This window comes from Melitaea cinxia, chromosome 17 (assembly GCF_905220565.1).
Source record: "Melitaea cinxia chromosome 17, ilMelCinx1.1, whole genome shotgun sequence".
Taxonomy (NCBI): Eukaryota; Metazoa; Arthropoda; class Insecta; order Lepidoptera; family Nymphalidae; genus Melitaea; species Melitaea cinxia.
The window spans coordinates 12,115,952-12,138,398 of record NC_059410.1 but is presented as its reverse complement, the minus strand read 5'-3'; the positions used below and the strand labels follow the sequence as shown (position 1 = coordinate 12,138,398).

The window sequence follows — 22,447 nt, the reverse complement described above, 5'->3', positions numbered from 1 at the left end:
CAAAAATTAGGTGGCAAAACAATAGTTAATAATAATTATTATTTAGTCACTATTAAGTACAATAAACTATTTATTATAATCACTGTTATAAAGTAGTTTGAAAATGGGATTTATTTAGTGAGATGGCAACTCTGATACTGATAGTTATTGGTTATTTGACCGTATCCAGCTCTTAATAAATTTAAAAAAAAATAGTTATTTGACAATAGATTGGTGTTTTTATAATATCACAAATGTCATCGTTTTCTTGTCGAGCACGGTGTATTTTCGATTTTCGAGTGGAACTTGTGAATTTTTAAATAAAATATTTACATATAACTAAAACAATATGAATGATGAATATGAAACTATTAAACTCAATTATACAATACATAAATATTCGAGTTATTCTGCCAACTATTTACCAGAGTAAGTTTGATATTACGTAAATAAATAAATATACATTTAAACAGATTTTCGGAATACAATTATTATAAAATACGATTGATTTTCTTGATAAGAACGAGACATTTAAGTGCTTAGATAATCACCAATTATACTAATCAACATTAACTTTCATCGAACGCATTCGTAAATAAAAATCCTAACTCAAAGGAATTTTTTTAATTAGTATTTAAAATTAAAAAAAACATTTTATACATTTATAATGTTTGAGTATTCTAGTATCAAAATACAAGGATACGTAAGTTATTCCATTAATGCGAATTATTTTAACTTTTCCAGAAACATTCTAAAAAATAACCCATCAGATCAATTGTGTAGATGGTTTACAGATAGCTCGACCCCCTCTCAATACATTATGCTTAAATTACAAACACCAAGTATAGTGGAAACAATTAAATTTGGCAAATATATTAAGGCTCATGTTAGCGATCTCAAGAAATTTCAAATATTAGGTGGCTTGGAGGAAAATAATCTATACCTACTGTTAACAGGGTAAGTAAAACAATTGTAATTGATTTATTTTACTGTAACATAGTTTTATTTTTACCAATATAATTTTTATAGATTATACTAGCTTACCCTGCAAATGTTGTCTAGCCATACATGTTATTAACCCCCTTAACCCCCTATAAGTTAGGGGATGAAAAATAGATGTTGGCCGATTCTCAGACCTACCTGATATGCAAACAAACTTTCATAAAAATCTGTCTGAGTATGGTAACTAACATGACACGAGAATTTTATATATATGATTTACTAATTTTGTTAATAAAAAGTATTAGATTTAGTTAATTTGTGTAAATTTTTTGATGAATTTTGTAGGGGTCTGAAAAATGACAGTCTTGATGAGATATTTAGATTAAGACACCGGACGACAGAGGGGCTTTACTTGCCAGTGAGATACATTAAAATTGTACCGCTACAGTCATGGGGCCCAGCTTACAACTATACCATATGGTATGTTGAGCTACAAGGAAAAAACCATGAGACATTAATCAACTCAGCAATGGACACCATTGATTTAGTAAGTAGAGTTTTTTATATTCTTAACTTTTTTTTATTATTTTAGTTTTATTAATTTAAAAACTGTTTTTTTTTTTTGTGATTTTGGTGTGTACAAATTTTTTTCATGTCTGTGATTTAGGTAATGGTACAATTAACAAGCTCGTATTGGCAGTTGGCATTGATCCTACTTTCCGCTCCAGGGCTTCAATATCCAACCAGACTCTGGCTGTAGTATTTATTATTTATAAATATAGTATTTACATGTACATTTATTTAGAATAGAAAATTATGTATATCAATTGGCTGTTACAATAAAATTCAGGAATTAAGTGTAGTTGCAACAAACTTATACCTAATTTTAATAATTATTTTTATTAATGTAATTTTAAGTAAATAATGTAATATTACAAATTAGCCATGACTAATGTGTAGTATTAGTGATGTCATTTGTCATAGGTGATTAGTAAAAACTGTTTACTCCTAACTAACTTTGGAACCTATTTGGTTGTTAACCGACTTAAAAAAGGGAGGTTACTCAATTCGACCGTATATATATATATATTATGTATGTTCGGGGATAACTCCGTTGTTTATGAACCAATTTTGATAATTCTTTTTTGTTGGAAAGAAGATGTCCCTAGTTTGGTACCATAATAAGGAAACCAGGATCTGATGATGGGATCCCAAAGAAATCGAGGGAAACTCTCGAAAATCCGCATAACTTTTTACTGGGTGTACCGATTTTAATGATTTTTATTTAATCAAAAGCTGATGTTTATCATGTCCTTCGGCGACCAGCCTCAGCCGCTCCTTTAAGCATTCGTTCGCGCGCTTTCGTACGGCGGGCGAGGGAGGCCCTAACTACGCGCCTCCGGCTTAAAAAAAACACTCTAGGGGTAGGGGGCAGACCAAGAGCACGTTGACAGTGGGATGCTCCGATTCGGTTTTGGGTATTTTTCGAATTTCTATACCTATATTTTAGCACGCAATATTACTAATTTTATTAGAATATTATGTCTGACGCGTTATTTTGTTTTAAAGGGTCTATTTGTCACTCGTTATAGGTCAGTTCGTATTGTATTTTGATCTTGCAGTAAAGATCTTTTTTACGTAAATTCGTTCAAAAATAACGCGTGATAGTCGCAGAACGGAGCATGAGTACACTTCCCGCAGCACCAGAATTAATGTAGAGTCAGAAATAACAAAAATTTAACCTCCCATAAATTAATCTACCTGTGATGTACATAATAGCCTAATTCTCTTTTAGAGAAAAGAAGAAGAAGCAGTTCGAATACTATTAAAACACTTGCGTCGGCGACGTTACAAGGACGCATTTGAAGCGCTCTCACGAGAAAGTGGAGTGCAGTTAGAGGGCCCTGTCCAGGCGCGGCTGTGGAATGCGCTTGTTGAAAATGGGGACTATAAACTGGCTGAGAAGATATTAGATGAGGCTGCAGATGGTAAATATTAGTACTATTACATTTTTACTAGATTTAATTTTAATGCTTATTTTTGGCTTGCCTAGCATGTGCACTTCAAACCAAACCATGTTTCATATTATGTGTTTTCCATCATGTTTGATTATTGACACAGGTGGATTTAAGTAAAAAGTAGTCTGAATCAGGAGAAAATCTTGAAAATTAAACCTACTTGGAAATTAAATATTTGAAACAAAATTGGTTTGTAATAGTTTATTTTTTGTAATAAGGTTAAGGCAATTAAAATGCGTTTATTGATTTAACATTATAAGTTAAAATAAAATTGTTTCAAAAGTAATTAAATTAGTCTTAATACTCAGCAGAAGCGTCAGAAAAATTGTGTTAAAAAATTTAAATCAGAAGATTTGACTTGAAAATTATCCACCACTTGAAAATTATCTACTGAAATATGGTTTTGAAATGCAATAAGCTACACTTCAAGGATCATGTAGTAAGATTTTTTTATGTGAATGTTTATTGTTTATTTATTTTTTATTTTATACTTTATTGTACACCACAAATATATTACAAACAAAGCATAAAGATAGTTAAAGACAGTGAAGTACAATGGGCTTATGGCTAATTAGCCATTTCTTCCAGACAACCCATTGTATATATTACAACATATTGTTTACATTAAAACATAACTGTCACTAGACACGAAGATAATTTTATTACGAGTTATCTGCAGGATGGAGTTTTAGAAATGATTGTGAGTACATCCTTGAGTTATGATAGCGTAGGATTGTTCAATAAAACCCATTTGTATCATCAGCCGGCGAGCTGGACTGGTACATGTCGTGGCAGCCGTACACGCCGGAGTGGCGCCAGCTGTGCGGCTGCTCGCCGGCCGTGGAGGAGCGCCTCGGTGACGCGCCGCCCGTCCCCGAGCCCGCCGCAACCGACCGCCAGACCAAGCCGGACGCGCAAGTGAGCTACTTGCTTATTTACTTTTATTCATTAATATATATATAGTCGTTAAAAGCCTTGTTTAAAAGCCTAAAACTTACAATCAGTTTAGGTTTCGGTGAAAGAGAAAAACTCGTTAATCTATATATCTATATTCTATATATATATATATATATATAATATATATAAAAGCGAAAGGTCACTCACAGGTAGTAGTACACTCTGGCAGGTAGGCTCCTTATAGGACGTAGACATTCGCTAAGAACGGATTTTACGAAACTCGACCTCTAAGGGGGTAAAAAGGGGGGTGCAAGTTTGTATGAAAGTCTTTGAAGTAAGAGACTTGAAATTTAAAATATATGCTCTATAGATGGTGAGAAGGTGTCCAAATAATGTATCTTTAGAAATCAACTCTCTTTTGGAGTTAAAACGGGGGATGGTAGGTTGACTCACTCATCACGAAACCTCCGAAACTATAACAGCTACAAAGTTGAAATTTGGTAGGTAGGTTCCTTATAAAGCGTAGACATCCGCTAAGAACTGCTTTTACGAAAATCGACCCCTAAGGGGATATAACGGGGATCGGAAGTTTGTATGAAAGTCTTATGTTTTTGAAGTAAGAGACTTGAAATTTAAAATATATGCTCTATAGATGGTGAGGAGGTGTCCAAATAATGCATCGTAATCTATATATATAAAAAAGAAAGGTCACTAACTCACTCATCACGAGAACTCAAAAACCGCTGGATGGTCTATCCATCCAGGTTGGACAAAGATAAAATTTGGCAGGGAGGTAAATTATAGTTAGCAGACGTTCGCTAAGAACGGATTTTACGATATTCTACCATTAAGGGGGTTTAATTGGGGTTGATAGTTTGTATGAAACATATACAGTCCTAAAATAAAACTAAAAATGTGGTGTATAGAAAGGTTTTATAAAAATAACTATTAAATTATACTAAATTGTGCCTTTTAAAAAGTTACTCAGTGTGATAAGCATTTCACGTGACTGTAATAAAAAAATAATTTCCGTTAAACATCTTAATAGTAATGCATATCTTCATAACCACGCGGACGTAGTCGCGGGAAACAGTTAGTGTATTATAAAACAAAGTCCTCAAAAGCGTATGTGATCGATTCCTTCAAAATCTACTGAACGGATTTTCATGCGGTTTCACCATACGAAAGAGGGCTCCACCATTGGCAAGAGGAAAGTTTATGGAACGGCTAATACGATTTTGATGAGAGTTTCACTGGAAATTTGCCGGAAAAACTTTGTGACATACTAATTTCAACGCGGGCGAAGCCGCGGGCACAGCTAGTATATATATATATATATATATATATATATATATATATATATATATATCCTCTTTCATATTTTCCTATTTAAAAGCCTTGTAATTAACTTACAATCAGTTCAGTTTTTGGTGAAAGAGAAAAACTCGTTGATCTTATATATTACTAGGTTATTTTTTGTCCGTGAGCAGGAGGTGAATGGAACTGAAGGGGTGGAGCCCAAGGAGTTGTCGTGCTCAGAACGTCCCGGGCCGCGCGGTGGGCACCAGCTTGTTGTCGACCCCAACACCGGTACTGATAATATCAAAACATATCCACCTTTTATTGTATATTAGAGTTATTAAAATTAATAGTGTCCATTTGCACTGGTTAAATTCCAACTTTTTTATTTTGTCTATTTCTTCTGAACTACTTCTGAAGTGATATTTTTTTTCACAGTTTAATGTATAAGAAATTACTTGGACCAGAATAGTAATTATATTTTAGAAAAGTTGATTAACTTCATTTTAAAATGATTTAATTTCATGTGTTCATAGTAGTATCAGATGCATCTAATTGTGACTATAAAAAAATAAAAAATAAAATAAAAACTTTGAAAAGTAATCTGCTCTGCATTATAGTAGTTTTTGTTCATATTTATGTTTTGTACACATAATATGTTGGATAGTATACTATTTTATCAAACTAATTAATCTACATAAATATTAATCCTACAGGTACATTATATTTATTCGGAGGATGGAATGGCACAGAAGACTTAGATGACCTGTGGAGTTTTGACACGACGGCTGAAAAATGGACCCTACTGTGCAGGCACAGTGGTATGGTCAACGGACCTTCGCCGCGTTCCTGCCACAAAATGGTTTTCGATCCATTGCACGAGCGGTTATACACGCTGGGACGCTATTTGGATAACGCACAGAGAGTGCCCAGTTATATGAATGTAAGTTTACTATCTTTAGGTAACAAGTATTTGTATTTTAATATAATTATGTAAATAACAACTAACTGTGCCAATGCTAAAAAAAATGTTTCAAATCGAACCAGTAGTTCCTGAGATAAGTGCGTTGAATGCTCAAAAGCTTTATATAATACTAGTATAGATTCCAACTGAGAAGCGTTTTTCCAGAGCGACCTGTACATGTACGACGTGTCGCTGGGCTCGTGGTCGCTGGTGAGCGGCGACACGGCGGCGGCGGGCGGGCCGCGCCTCGTGTTCGACCACCAGATGTGCATCGACCCCGACACGCAGACCATCTACGTGTTCGGCGGCCGCGTGCTGCCCGCCAACACGTGAGTCTCGTCATGACACATATCTGCCTGCTCGACCCGACGTGCCAACACCAGCCGCGGTTCGTCGGCGTCCTCTACGTTTAGATGTCGCGTCACATGTCCCATCTGCGTGCTATACACAAACGTGTCGTAGCCACGCGCAGGCCATTACGTGCTCTATACGACTGTGTTGCTACGTGTACGTTTCGCACAACACTAGCCCGTGTTGTGTGCTCAACATGTTCGTGTTATAATAATTCGCACACCGTCTGCCTGTTTAAATTCATCATCATCAGTTGTTTCATTTCATCATCATGCTAGCAATTTATGACCTTTTTCCGTCAGTGACATCCATCACTTCTTTTTATGAAGATAATTTACCCAACGCACACGTCACTGAGATAGGGCATCGGAAGCAGCCAGAAGGAAAGAGTCTTAACCTTACAAAAGGCCTATAAATAATCTGCCCTCAAGTAATGTTTATGTCTCTGGAAGGGTTGGACATAGAGTCTTTAATGCGATTGCGATGCTCCTGCAGACGTCTAAAAGCGGTAACTGCTTACTTGACCGGTTAGCCGTATGTTTGTTTGCCGGCGTAGTAGTAGTAAACATTACAAGGTCTTGCTTTTGTGTGGAAAGAGTTAATTGTCAATAATTGTTTCAGCGAGGAGCTGGCGAGCCCGCAGTACTCGGGGCTGTACGCGTACTACATCGCCAGCAACACGTGGCAGCTGCTGCTGGCCGACAAGCACGAGCTGCCCGCGCCGCAGCCGCGGGTCTCGCACTCCATGCTCTTTCACCCGGTTATTATAATATTCATTATTATGCTACAGCTAGTTGTTGCGAATCATAATTGTTAACAAATTGTAGAAGTTACATAAATAATAATAAACGCTTCCTAATCAACGGCCCTCACTAGCATTTATTTCTGTATCAGGTGTCCGGAAATACACACAATACACAAGTACAAACCTTATACGATGATATTAACTGAGGTAGGGCACAGCAGGAATTTCCTGCTCAAAATATGGAGCAGCCCGACTGGGGTAGTACCTCGACCTTACAGAAGATCACAGCTAAATAATACTGTTTTCAAGCAGTATTGTGTTCCTGTTAGTGAGTAAGGTGACCAGAGCTCCTTGGGGGGGGGGGGGTTAGGAATTGGGTCGGCAACGCGCTTTCGATACTTCTGGTGTTGCGGGCGTCTATAAGCTACGGTAATCTCTTACCTTGTTTGCCGACCTAGTGATATAAAAAAAAAAAACGACGGCAAATATTTGCATGGACAATATAAATGTATGTAATGCGCGTGGACCGCAACCGCAACCGCCAGCGCAACGGCCGTAGACTAGTGCCATAATCGTCCAATAAAACAATTAAAACATAAATGACGCGAAAGATAATATAAAACATTAATGACCCCTGAATGTAATGTGATCTGTTGTCCGCAGGTGCAGCGGCGGCTGTACATGTTCGCGGGGCAGCGCAACAAGGAGCAGCTGGTAGACCTGTGGTGGTGGCAGTGCGACGGCGGCGGCGCGCAGGCGCTGTGCAGCGCCCCCGCGCGCACCCCGCCCCCGCAGGGGTTCACGCAGCGCGCCACGCTCGACCCCGATGCCGACGAGATCCACGTGCTCTCGGTAACTCCCTACTGCTCTATGTGTCTCCCGGGGCGGTGGCAGTGCGACGGCGGCGGCGCGCAGTCGCTGTGCAGCGCCCCCGCGCGCCTCAGTGATGTTCGCGGAAAGGCGCGTCGATGACTTTAAAGCTATCATGCGCAAGAGGTGCGCGTCATTACTTAAGCGCTTCCGCAGCGGGCACAATAGTATTCTGAAAGTGTTTGTAGATCGATGGGAGAGTCCAATGCTGCGACATTGGATAAAGCTCCTTGTAAAATGAATGTGAAAATGTTTTTATTTTAAATTTGTTGTACTAACACTAGGTTATAAGAAACATTGTTACTAACACTATATGGGCTAGTCCTGAAATAAATGTTATTATTATTATTATAAACCAGTGTGCATTAGTTTCACCGCGAGGTGTTTGTCCGCTAGGGCATGAGCAAGGAGAAGGACAAGCGCGTGTACAACACGCTGTGGGTGTTCTCGCTGCGGCGGCTCACGTGGACGTGCGTGTACCGCAACGAGAGCGTGGCGCCCAGCGAGCCGCGGCCGCGGTTCGCGCACCAGCTTGTGTACGACCCCGTGCGGAAGGTACGCGTCCCCGTTCCGTCTCGTCACATTTTTTCTTTCTCAATATTTTAAGAGCCATTTCACAATTTTACGCTCTGCAAGTTTAGGTAAATTTGGTCGCATCGCGCGAGTCGTACGAGCCGCGCGATCTTTGTGCTAGTACGTATAGTGTGACAACCAAAAGACCATCGTGATCATTTTCTGATGTATAATAAAAATTATAACTATGGTATAAAATGTTTTTTACATAATTAATTTGTTAAAAATTTCAAGTATGTTATATAAGAACAGTCAATAAATTTAAAATAAAATAAAAAAAATCAATTTTATGAAACAATTTTTTTAAATTGATTTAGTTTTTTCAGTTTACGAATGAATCTAATATTTACGATATGAATAAAATAGCGTTTTATGACATCGACACCGACAAACATATTAATTAACAAATAACAAGACAAACAGATTGAAATGCCTATTTGTATTGATAGTGTGAGAAAAGAAAATTAAATTATACATTTGTTTACAGAAATTATCATTTTATTATTTTACAGTCATTTTCGTAATATGTTTATTTTATTTATATTTTATTATGAAAGTATCAAATGCGTTTTATCCGCTATAACAACAGGCGCTTGGCGCGTGTGAGCGAAAGAGACGGCTGCGCAGAATTTGGCGTGGACCTTACCTCTAAGAGCGCTAGCGCTCGACTGATTTACCGGGCTTGATGCGTGGCAATATATACTATCTTTTTATTATTTAATATAAAATGTATTAAAAATAATTACATCTTTTAATTATTTTTTTTGTATTCCTTAATGATGTAAGTTTACTTTGATGAAGATAGTTCGTTAAAATTTCTTAGTTTTCTAAGAGAAATATCGCTTTTAAAATTGTACTTATTTGGAAAATATTCGTAACTTTAAATTTTTTTTATCGTTTAATAGAGATACAAATGGAATAAAAATCTATGATAATGGACAACAAAATTATATTCCACATATTATGATATTTTTTTAAAATGGTTTCAACGTAGAGGTTATTGAAAAGTAGGCCTTCAAAGTATATATTGCGACCGTTTACCCAGGGAGGAGGCTGATGAAAAGGTTAATAATTTTATACACATAATATAAATCAAAATTCTGACCTGACTATGGACTACAACAAAGGTTGCTCTATTATATTTCAAGAATATAAATTACATTATTGCATCCAACACTGAGATTAACGACGTCAAAATATTACAATTTCGCGGATTGTTACCGATTTTTGTGAAATGGCTCTTAAGTAATAAGTGGTACACGTTACACGTAGATTATTAGGAAAATCGAAACATTGGGAAAATTTTGCCCAGTATAATTATATATTTTTTATTGCACTAAGTAACTTTACAATAGTCATTATAAAGTTGGCAAGGGCGAACTTATGTTTAAAAAAAAAAACATAAAATACTTATACTACATATAAACTACATAAACTACTAACACTATATATATATATATATATATATATATATATATATATATATATGTATAAAAGCTTACATATACTACATAACTATATATTCATCTCATACATCTGTACTAATTTTGGAAAGCAGATAGTTCTTAAGATTGTTTTTAAAAGTGGACAGCGATGAGCTTTCTTGAATGAATTTAGGGAGATTATTCCAAAGGTTAGCTGCGCGTACAGAAAAGGAATTTAATCGGAAGTTGGTGTTATGCCTAGGAACTTCAAGCATAGTTATCATAGCATGCTATGCATGAACGCCTAGAGAGTGTGGGGGTACGAAGCAATATGAAACGGGATCGAAGGTAAGGAGGAGACTTGATCGTGGAGTATTTTATAAAGGAAAGAAAGGATGTGCATATCACGGCGAAGGTAGATAGGGAGCCACTTGAGTTTAGAAGGGGGAAGTCCCGTAACGCCGGACGGCACCTAGCGCCGGACACTCGTACTATCTCTGCAAGTTATTATAAGATTATAAGACTAAGTATTATAATCTCAGACCCTTAAGTACTCGTCGGAAAATAGTTTATTTTAAGATCCCACGTTCTGGTAGTTGTCTATATATAGCTTTCAATTACCACATTTTCGTACTAATATTGGACATCATTCGGTTTTATATATAATTCTGTCATCCTATAATGATTTATGTCCAAACTTTAATATTTTCAATGGCTCCTAGGCCACGGCCAAGAATATTGTTCATAGATTGGTTAAATAGTTTTTAATATTCTGTGATTAGTTTAAGCTGAACATGTCAAAATTGCATGCTGTGTTCACTGTAATAAGAATGAACATTGTAAAACCTTTCAAATTGTTACACATATACACTTGATTATATTTTATCATTCAATTTGTGAACGCAATAAAAAAAAAGTTAAAACGCGTGCAATTCAAAGATGGGTGACAGGGGTGCGGAGGAACGTAGCAATACAGGGTCATCGGAAACAATTTGCCAGTGACGTAAAAAGGCAATGGTGGGAGCGGGCGGTTGCTGTTTCTGTTGTGAGAACGCTATGTCATTTAAGATCCAAGTAAGTGTTACTACTAAGTTTTAGTGTGTCATAGATCAAGTAAAAAAAATAGATAACGCACTTAGAACAAAAAAGTGAAGCCACTTTTTTAAATATGTGTGAGTGAGTAAAGTGTTGACACTTTTTAAAAAAAGTCCCTGAAAATTTTATTTAATGGGATAAACACAATTAATTTAATATAGGTAAAATGGGTATGCGAAAATAAAAATCTGTTTATAGTTTTAAATATATTTACTTCTTTTTTTGCTTCAAATTGTTAAATAAATCTATTGCAGCTATGTTTTGATTTAATGAATTATATAAATCTGTGTCAATGAAAATTGCGTTTTTAAGTAATTGATGATTCCTCTGAAGGGCAAGTTCCTGTTTTAAAGAAGTCTAACTCTTTGCTGTAATGATTTAATTTTTCTGTAAAGTTCCTGTTTTTTTAACATTTCTCTTAGTTTATGTTTTCTAGGTGTATCAAAGATTGAATCTTGGTTAACGACTAATTTTAGACTCATCCGGTAGGTCCTAGAACAAAAAATTCAACATTAAAATACCTAGTAGTAAGTAGTAGTATATACGTGATGGTACTGTGCGAAGTCCACGTTTTGTACCGTACATGTCAGCTTTATCAAAATGACAATAACCACACTACATGAGGATGGCTGTCGTTGTAGTTCATTTCAGCTCAGTCGCACAGCAGCTACCTATTCTATCTATCTCCTATTAAAATATTCGTTGGAAACCTAAAATCATGATATTTAGTAGTAAAATATGAGTAGTTAATTCACAAATTTAAACAGACACAAACGAGTTAAAAATTCATATTGACTTCATTTTAGGTAAAACATAAAATCACACGATAAAAAAAAAAAAACACAATAATGATGTCCACTTTCTACTTAATTATTTTTCTATGATGCCTACAATTTACTTACCCGCATTTTGGGCTAATGGAAATAAGAATTACTGGTAACACTCCCTTGGTACGTCATTTCGGGGCATAGAAATTATAAGTTCCGAATAACCTCAATATTATTTTGGAATAACAAAAAATATAAAGTTTTGTATGTACTTACGTGTGAAACGATATTTCTTCAGACTTTTTGTTCACTTTGGTATTGTTTTTGCACCATTTAATTACAAAAGAACGGCATTTTATAGGCAAAGTTACTGTACGAGGCCCCGTGAGATAGTAACGAAAATGAGCGTAGTTTGATGCATATGTGTGCGTGAGCGCGTGTGTTTACTTGAAGGAGCCGAGTTTTGTGGCTTCAGTAACAACAAAGGCCGCGCATTATCTACTTTTTTTTACTTCATCTATGTAGTGTGTATGTGGTTATGATTATTATTAATAAAGATAATTTTCCATTATTATTATAGGTTATGAGAGTTTTTGCTGATTTCCAAACCAGTTTTGATACTAAACACATAATTTTAGCGATTCTTTGTCCCTTAGTACCAACATAAAGGGGTCCCTTAACACTGGACAAGGAAAAAGTTTTTTTTTCTCGTAAGAATCTACACTTTTCATAATTATTGTTGTTCTTTTTTCAGAGGTTAGAATAACTGAGTGAAATAGAGATGGAGGAGATCAAAAAGAAAGGAAAATGGGACCAGCAAAGCTTAGAAACTGCGATAGACAAAGTATTGTGCAAAGAAATAAGCACGAGAGAAGCTTCGTTGCGTTTTAACATCCCAAATCGCACTCTACATGACAAGATATCGGCATTGAGGCGTGGAGAAGAAGTGACGTTACAACCAAAGATGGGTAGATTTACTAAAACTTTTTCACCAAAGTACGAACAAGTTCTATTGGACCATAAAAAGATTTGTCCAATAGATAGATGTCTACCGTTAATGAAAAAAAAAACCTGAAGTTAGCCTTAGACTTGGTTGAAGCTATGAAGATCCCTCATAGTTTTAATAAAGAGAAGGCTACTGCTGGGAAGCATTTTTAATATGATTTGATGCAGAGACATCCTGATGTTTCGCTGAGGGTGCCAAAGTCGACAAGCATGATGTGAGCCATAGGTTTCAACAAGCCTCAAGTAGATATATTTTATGACAATCTTGAAAAATTGATGACACAATACAAATTTGCGGCCTCCAATATTTATAACTGTGATGAAACTGGAGTAAGCTGCGTGCAAAAACATCAAAATGTTCTGGCTCCGAAGGCTGTCCGTCAAGTAGGAAAGCTCGCTTCTGCTGAGAGGGGCAAAAATATAACAGTTTTGTTTTGTATGAGTGCTGACGGCCACTTCATACCGCCATTTTTAGTTTTCCCTAGACAAAGAATGAATTATCGGCTCATGATTAACGCTCCAGCAGGAAGCGTAGGCGTGACTCAGCCAAAATGTTGGATGAACAGTGATTTTTATTTTATTTTATTTGGAACACCAACAGCAAAAAAGATATTATATGAGTACAAATTGGACATTTTGACTAAGCCATTTACAGGTATTTGTATATGGTTATTTAAGGCCTTACATACGTCCAGCGGTAATGAAACCGTACCAAAAGAAAAACTGTTTTTAGGAGGGATAGAAATAGAAATTGATAAAAAAATTCTTACACATTGTTTATTACTGTGTTATGTTTGTAAAAAAATTATTTCAATTTTTTTTTCTAAAATTACAACATGAAAAATCACACATTTTTTGAAGCAGTGTAAAAAAAAGTTGCTCCGCGGTCGGCAGTATTTCTTCCTCAAATGTTGACGAATCTGCAAAATCTAAAGAAATTCTTGTAAAATAAGGTAAAATAAGGTGTAAATAGCTATAGTCTGTCGAGCCGGATTTTTGAAATTCGAGAAATTAAACAATTTATGGTAATTTAAATTTTTTTTTTAAAAGTCACTTTAATTGTTTTTATAAAATTTTCTAATTATAATTTTAAAAATCGGGCTCAACAGACTATTTAAAAGCAATTCCAAATATTTAAAAAAAAATCATAAAATATTAAAAACCATACGAGTTATCATGCCGACCGTGTCAGAAAAAGTAGTTTTGAGAAAAACGCGTTTAAAGTTTCAAGCGCGTTTCGCTGGAAGTCTAGCGCGGCCAACTACCGGCGACCAAGAACTTTATGATTTTTTTTTAAATTTATTTAGTTAACTTACATCTAATCTCCCATTCCAGCTTCATATTGTACGCCTTCTTTTTTTCTAATCGACGAATTGTTCTGGCCTCTTTTGTTGCAATTCGAGCGTGTTTCAGCCGGTTCGTAATTCGTAATATATTTTTTTGCAGCTGAACTAGTGTATGTTGTTTCACACTCCATTTTATCTGGCCTCTGAAGCGGCTTCTTCCTTTTTAACCGACTTCCAAAAAAGGAGCAGGTTCTCAATTCGACTGTCTTTTTTTTTATGTATGGTTACATCAGAACTTTTGACCGGGTGGACCGATTTCGACAATTTGTTTTTAATCGAAAGGTGGTGTGTGTCAATTGGTCCCATTTAAATTTATTTGAGATCTAACAACTACTTTTCGAGTTATATCTAATAATGCGTTTTTACTTGACGCTTTTTTCGTCGACCTACGTTATATTATACCGCATAACTTTCTACTGGATGTACTGATTTTGATACCTCTTTTTTTCTTAGAAAGGGGATATCCCTAGTTTGGTATCATGATAAGGAACCCAAGATCTGATGACGGGATCCCAGAGAAATCGAGGGAAACTCGAAAATCCGCAATAACTTTCTACTGGATGTACCGATTTTGATAATTTTTAATTTAATCGAAAGCTGATGTTTATCATATGGTCACATATAAATTTTATTGAGATCTGATAAATACTTTTTGAGTAACACGTAGTTATTTGACTATTTTTTCGTCGATCTACGTTGTATTACTCGTCGATGTAATTGAAGTCGGTTTTTTTTTTTTGTTTGCGAGCAAACACAATTATAGGTCGTGAACATCGTCCATTTTTACTGCCTTTACGATCTACATTTCGTCGTTTCAACATTTTCGGAAATCACGAATACGATACACAACTGTTCACTTGTAACGTTCAAAGAGAACTAACCCTAATTTCAAAAATATGAATATATTTTTTAGAAACATTATAAACTCCCTTCCACGTATTGAAAGATTACAAAAGACTAAAAGGGTCTGGGGGTAAAGGCCAGCTGCCTCAAACAACTCAACTCAGCGCGTCAGACGTTTGTCCTTTCGTCGGGCAGTTACATTATCTACAATAACTTTTGAACTATGGGGAATTTTTACAATCAGCTTACACAGAAATACGTCTAAGACTATAAGGAATAATAATCTGTAAACAAAAAAAAAAAACGATTTTTTGAAAATTCTCAACGTATGTAAGGCCTTAAATGATGAGACCATCAATCAATGACAATAAATCTACAAAACAAAACAAAAATCCATGAAGATGAGGAATGTTTTAGTATAAGAATTTGTTGCACCTCCGACGCCAATGAACTCCAAAGCAAACAATCTATTCACATTCTGAGGCTTAGTACGGAACAATTCTAATTCGCCATTATTTATTGACAGTTTGTTAAAAAAGTCATTCGCTCGAATAATGAATGAATTGCGGCGGTAATTAGTATTAACTTTAGGGATTGCTAGTGGTTGGGTACGTCTAGTTGGTAATCTGCGAGGAACCTAGATGCTAACTTTTTCCAGCAAAGCAAGGCAATCAATGATGCCATTGACAATTTTTTAAGAGATACGTAATATCAAAAAAGTGGTCGTCTTTTTTCCAAGGGTAAAGGGTAAAAGGGTAATCTATTGCATCTCGCCTCATAACCGTGATCCAATTGCTCACACTTGTATTGTAGATACCTCAAGAACCTTTTCTGTACTAACTCAACACGGGAAATATACACCTTATATTGTGGACAATGGTTACAGCTATTTGTGAAAAACTTACACCCGACAAAACAGAGCCATGTGCTGCTTTTACTGGATGATCATAGCAGCCACAAGACGAACAGTCATCAATTTTTGCCGAGATAACATCATTCATTTGATAAGCTCACCACCACACACTACCCATAAGCTCCAACCACTCGACAGAACATTCATGAAGCCATTGAAAGATGCCCATAATTAACGATGCGACACGTGGATGAGAGCAAATGCTGGATCTCGGATTACCGACTACGATATTGCTGAATTGGTCAGTGAAGCGTTCACGAAAGTAGCTCAGCTAGATAATGTGGCGTCTGGATTCAAATGTATAGGAATTTTTCCATTTGACAGACATTTATTTTCTGACTTGGATTATATGGCTGTAGACATGACTAATATTTCACTAGGAGAGCAAGAAACATCCTCAATCGCACCAGGTTGCAGCGGGGAAGTTTCTGAACAGTGTAACGATTTGATCCCAGTGGAATCCACTGACCCTCCTAAAGAATCTTACCAACAAATCAAGAATCAGTAGTCCCAAGCCATCGACGAGCTTCAATTCAGATGTTATCCATCCAAATATATAATATAACCACAAAACGATCAGCTACTAAGAAGAGAAAAAGTGAAAAAAGTGAAATTCTAACATCATCACCATACAAAATTTTTGTTGCAGAAAAAGAGAACGGAAAGAACATTAAGGAGAAAATGAAAATGTCGGGTACAAAGTTCAATACTACATTGGCCGAAAAGGGAAAACAAACCAAGGGCTTGACGATCAAAGGAAAAAGTAGAAAGAAAAGGAACCATTAACTCCAATACCTGACCTTGACATAGAAAAAACGACCCGTAGTTTGCTTAGAAGACCACAACGAGGACCGAATAGTGTTCTAGCTGCAGTGAGTGGGCACATGAACTGGGGCGAGGTGGCGAATTCTAGCGCGACCCCATCTCTCCCCGCCCAGGCAGACCACTGCTCACACGTGGTGGTTTTTTAGTCAGTAGGAGTCTGACATAACCCTCTGGCGCCCCCGCGGCGGAGGATATTCATGATGGATTTTCCCCACGTAAAAAAAGGAGGGTGGGCACATGAAGCATGTGCAGACATTCCTGAATGTGCAGATGCATGAAGCATGTGCAGACATTCCTGAATGTGCAGATGCCTATACATATATGAGATCGATGTAGATTATTTTAAAAGGAGCTGGGGGTTCGAACTTAAGTCCGTCCGGTACTAGGTGCCACTTGCAAGATTAGCATTTTTTATTACCAAAGTTTAATTTAATATTATAAAATAGTTTATGCAGAAGATTTTATACTTAGTTGAGTTAATTATTTCATAAATAAAGTGATTTTTCTAGAAGCGATTTTTATTTTATTTTTGAAAACCTTAAGTGTCCGCCACTAGATGACTTCCCCCTACGAAAGTGATGCGATCATATTTGCGTAAACCAAAAATAAAGCGTATTGCAAGATTTTGTAGACGCTCCAATTTACTTAGTAACTCCTGTGTTACATCTAAGTAGCACACATCTGCATAGTCGAGAATGGGTAAGAGAAGGATTGCGCAAGCAAAATTTTGGTTTTAAATGGTAAAAAGAATTGGAGACGCTTCAGAGAGTGAAAAAGCATGGTGCATTTTTCTGCTTACCTCGCTGACATGAGCTATCCAAGATAAGTTATTGTCTAGATCCATGCAGAACCTCAAGGCTATGCAGAATGCTCAAAACCATAGTTTAATCGTGATTTCCGGCGCGGCCCTCAGATCCACTACCTGTTCGGAGGCAACCCGGGCACTGCGGGCTGTCCGCGCCTGCGACTGGACGACCTGTGGTCGCTGCGACTGCGGCGCCCCAGCGCAGCGCGCGTGCGGGCGGCCATGCGGGCCGCGCTGCGCGAGGCGCGCTACCGGGAGCTGGCCGCCTCGCCGCGCGCCGCCGCCGCCGCGCTGCACTACCTGCGCACCGAGCTCAGCGCCGCCACCGACCACTCCGACCCCGACCAGGTGCGACGCTCTAACTGTCTGAGTGTAGTGACGTGCGGGTGGCGCTTTACTGCTTCACAATTTAATTTCAACTATTTTATATGTATAAAAAAAATATAATACGAAGTACGAATACATTATTTAAAGTGGTTGTAACTTTCCAGGTGGCCCATTTCCACAAGCTCGCGACGGTTCTGTTCTCGGGCTCGGAGGCGCCGGAGAGCCGCGTGGTGTCGCTGAACGCGCGGCGCGAGCGCACACTGATGCGGCGCCGCGCCGCCGTGCTCCGCGAGGCGCACGGCGGGGACATGGCGCAGGCGCTCGCCGCCGTGAGTGCCTTTAGATTTGTTTCCGTAATACCTCGGGCCTAACTAGAAGTCTAGATTATACTTTTTTTTCGTTTACATCTCCTCTATGAATAGATTATCTAAAGCAAAAATGTTTTTATAATCGAACCATTATATCTAATTTATTTTATAGGCAAACTAACTACCGCAGCATACCTAAATAATTACCCGAACGGTTGTCTAAGTTTACAGATAACATATTACAATATCAAGTTAGCACGTAGAGCTCGCCGCAGGTGCTGGGCGCGGAGGAGGCGCCGCCGGAGCCGCAGCCCTTCGAGGAGGCGCAGGCGCCGGCGCCCGACACGTGGGACGCGGCCGAGCACGAGGACGACGAGCCGGGCGCCGCGGCGCGCCTGCGCGGGCCGCGCGCGCGCCTGTTCGACCGCCTGTGCGCGCACTTCCGGCCCTCCGTCGCGCACCCGCGCGCCGACCTCGCCGACCTCGTCGACCTGTGAGCGCCGTGCGGACTGACCCGTGACATTCTGCTGCCGGCCGCTGGCCCTTCTCCTCGGAAGAGAAGGAGGCCTGTGGCGGAACTTACTCCGTCATTCATTTTTTTACTGTTTATCTCGAGTTAACACATTGATCGCTGTAAAGAACGTCATTTTTGTTTATGTAGTATTTAACTGTAAGTAATGTTTAAGCATATACGAAATATTCTGAAGAATATTTTTCACCTAAGTTGTTTATTTAATAAGCTCTCTAAAAAGTTGAATCAACGACATTATCATGTCTATTTATCTTCGATATGAGACCAGCAAATCTCTGTTGCGGCTAAACGTCGCCGCATTAACACCTCTCTATGATAAAAATGTCGTCGTCAAAAAATGTATGATTAAGTATTAAGTATTTAAAATAAATTTGTAAAATTAAATGGTTTTAAAATTGTTTTATTATTAAAAACAATTATATAAAAAATAATAAATTCGTTGACTTACTGGTAATTTAAAACGTTCGTTATGTATTGCCGTCACCAAAATGGCAGCCGCGCGCATAGCAATTTCTTGAACTAATTTTTTAATAATTAACTACGCATATTGTGATTAGACAGTATTTCACTCGTGAAGATACACCTTATACAATTAGAATGCATACCTAACTGTAGTATTTTTAATACGTAACATATTTAATAATTATTAAATCATTTACAATTTTTGTAAAATTTTAAAAATAGTTTTATAATTTGATCACAAGGTATGTAATTTTTATTAGGTTTAAACTTTGTATATTCAATACATAATAGTTCATATTGATAATCTTATATAAATAAACTGACGGTGACAGTTGCTGTTATAGATTCCATAAATATATTTTACTAATATTTGAAATAACTTTTACTTGTAATTAATATTGAATTATATAATATTTATTCATTATATAATTAGGTCAGTAAATTGTGAACACAAGTCTGCATTTAAATTTGACAATATTATGTTAATGTAATTTTGTAGATATTGTTTAAATTTTTTCTATTTATAATCCTTCAAAAAATTATTAATTACTAATAATTTCATTTTTATTTTGTGTCATATATTCATATGCAAAAAGTCATTTGTTAAGTAAAAATAACGTAGTTTATTTTGTAAATAAAATAATATAACATCTAATTTAATTATTTACCGACTGTGATAGAGCATAGTCAACAAGAGCTAAGAAAGTAGAAATTGTATGTGTAATGAAGCGATGCTGTGTATTTAAACTTTTGATGATTAAATGTTATTTACAATTTAAATTTTTGTCATTATTTTTTATACACCAAAATACATTTACCATGTTAATGATAAAAATATATTCTATATATAGTAGGGGATCCACTACTAATCATACTTTATATTAAATTTAGCATCTTAGATAATATTATTAAAAATGGGTTGCCTAAAAAAATCCTGGACTGTCTATTTTTATTTATTTTAAAAAAATAATTGAAAATTACGAAATCAAGATAAGAACATTTTAATTTGACTTGATAGTATGAAACGTATAGAATGTGCAACCGTGAGGCTGCCTATTATTTACCAGGACGAACTACTTGGTTGCCGGTATGTAGAAGATAACTGGCATCGACATATTATTTTAAATATATTTTCTAATATACTAATTTTATTATCAAGTACGTTTCATTCTATTATCAGCTAGGTGAAGATTGATTTAAGTTCTTATACCAATCGAAATGCAAAATAAAGACAAAGGTACAACGAGAAATGAAAGACATTTTTAAATATATCATTTAATATTTTCATACTTGATTTCATATCAGTCATTGCGACAACACGGCGTACCTTATTTTGAAAATAATTCCGCTCTGTCATGATATGTTCCCCAGGCTGACGTGATCGATTTCATGCGGAGTCAACAAGCAATATACATTATAACAATGTTTAACAATATCGAAGCTCACAGCTATGTTCCCGATGACAAAGACATGTAATCTGGTGTTTGATTACTAAACATTATAAAAGGAACTAACGTGGCCATCTTGTAAAGAAAACTTTAACGAAACAAGCTCGAATGGCAACGCCGAGGCGAGCCACAGCGACGCGACACAATCAACAACAAATCAATCGATGACAGTAGCGGTGGGAACAATCATGCGTCCAATCGTCAACGCGATCGTGTTGCAATGCATAAATAAAGTAGCAGGCATTCATATACTTCTCATATTTAAATAATAAAAAGTTATTTTTTTTTCTCTATGATATAAAATAATATCTATGCCTAAGCAAAATAAACGTTCTAAAGTGTTACATAAAATATATAAAGGAAATAATATTTGGTTAATCGCTCATCGATACCACCACCGGGCAGCAGACAGCGCCGGCGAGCGCGGCGACTACTTACAATAAGTGACAATTAATAATGCGTGTAAAAATTATTATGTCAAGAGAATACATCTGGTAAATAAAAGTAAACGACGTCAAAAAAAAAAAAAAACAGTAAATGGTGAAAAAGAGCCATAATGGACGCAAGACAGTTAATACAGGATATGATGCTTATACAACCCTCGGCGCTGTACCGCGGTACAACGACATTTAAATTGACTAGATACGAACAATACATACAATGTCTGCTGCTAAGCTACGAAGAAAATAATACTCGGAAAAATATTATGCGCTAAGTCTATATATACCGGTAAGTTCACCTTTAAGTACGAGAAGAACGATCTAAGATAAAAGCTAGCCAATTCATTAATCTAATTAAAAACAATAAATGCAAGGCAATGGTCCTCGCGTCACGAGCGCCGGCCTTCCGGACGACTCGCGAGTATTTCGCGCTACGCAAATAAATTACGCTATATGAGTTAATATTGCAAACGATTCACTACATTTTAACAAATTTCGATATAATCTAGTAAGTATAATATGAAGGTTAATGTATTCGTCTAATCTACACCTAAACCGGTAAAAATACCTACGAAGGGCGAACGCCCGCACTACCTGGAAGGTAGAACTAGCCTAAGTCCCGGATACTACTGAGAGAAACGACTACGTCATCGACCGGTTTCACGCTTCGACACGGGAAGCCGCGAACATCACATCCGATAAAATAAACGAATCATAAATTATTAACAGTATCATGTAAATTTTGTCTTATAAATAAGAGCGTCGGTCCGCCCCTGAGCAAACCTTTGAGCGAGAGGCCGGCCCGGGGCGGCCGGGCGGCGGGCTAGGGGCGGCGCCCCTGGACAGGACTGGACGGTGTGCGCTCGCCGAGCGGCGCTCGCGATCTCATCCCGGCGTCGCGACGGCGTCGACGGAGTAATGAAACAAACGCGGAAACACTACGATATAACTAGAACGAGATGGACGAAAGTAGTCGGCGGAGGGCCACAACAACGCAACGAACGTATCAACTAGAGAACAGATTACATAGTCTTTTTGCGCACACAATGGATGGACACGATGAAAAAATTTATATATTATTTTTTATCCTTGGACGTTCTAAACATTCGTATCGAGTAAAGAATACTATATTTACATATACGTGAATCTCCAGATTCTATATTAAATATGTATATAATACAAAATAACGCTGCAGTCACCTCTTCCCGCTAAACGATCGACGTAATCGATAAATAGTAAAATCTGCCTCCGACGGGGACGCGGCGCGGC

General features: G+C 37.0%; 1 protein-coding gene across 1 annotated transcript; it reads left to right on the top strand.

The window, feature by feature from the left end:
* Positions 1–198: 198 nt before the first annotated feature.
* Positions 199–20,070, top strand: LOC123661415 (muskelin). Its single transcript, XM_045596376.1, has 14 exons — positions 199–408; positions 724–936; positions 1,267–1,468; positions 2,717–2,909; positions 3,703–3,857; positions 5,327–5,426; positions 5,852–6,078; positions 6,265–6,428; positions 7,072–7,210; positions 7,859–8,047; positions 8,462–8,620; positions 17,770–18,009; positions 18,153–18,317; positions 18,572–20,070. The coding sequence occupies exons 1-14, from the start codon at positions 329–331 to the stop codon at positions 18,791–18,793; spliced, it is 2,448 nt and encodes an 815-aa protein (XP_045452332.1). The 5' UTR covers positions 199–328; the 3' UTR covers positions 18,794–20,070.
* The last annotated feature ends 2,377 nt before the right edge of the window (positions 20,071–22,447 follow it).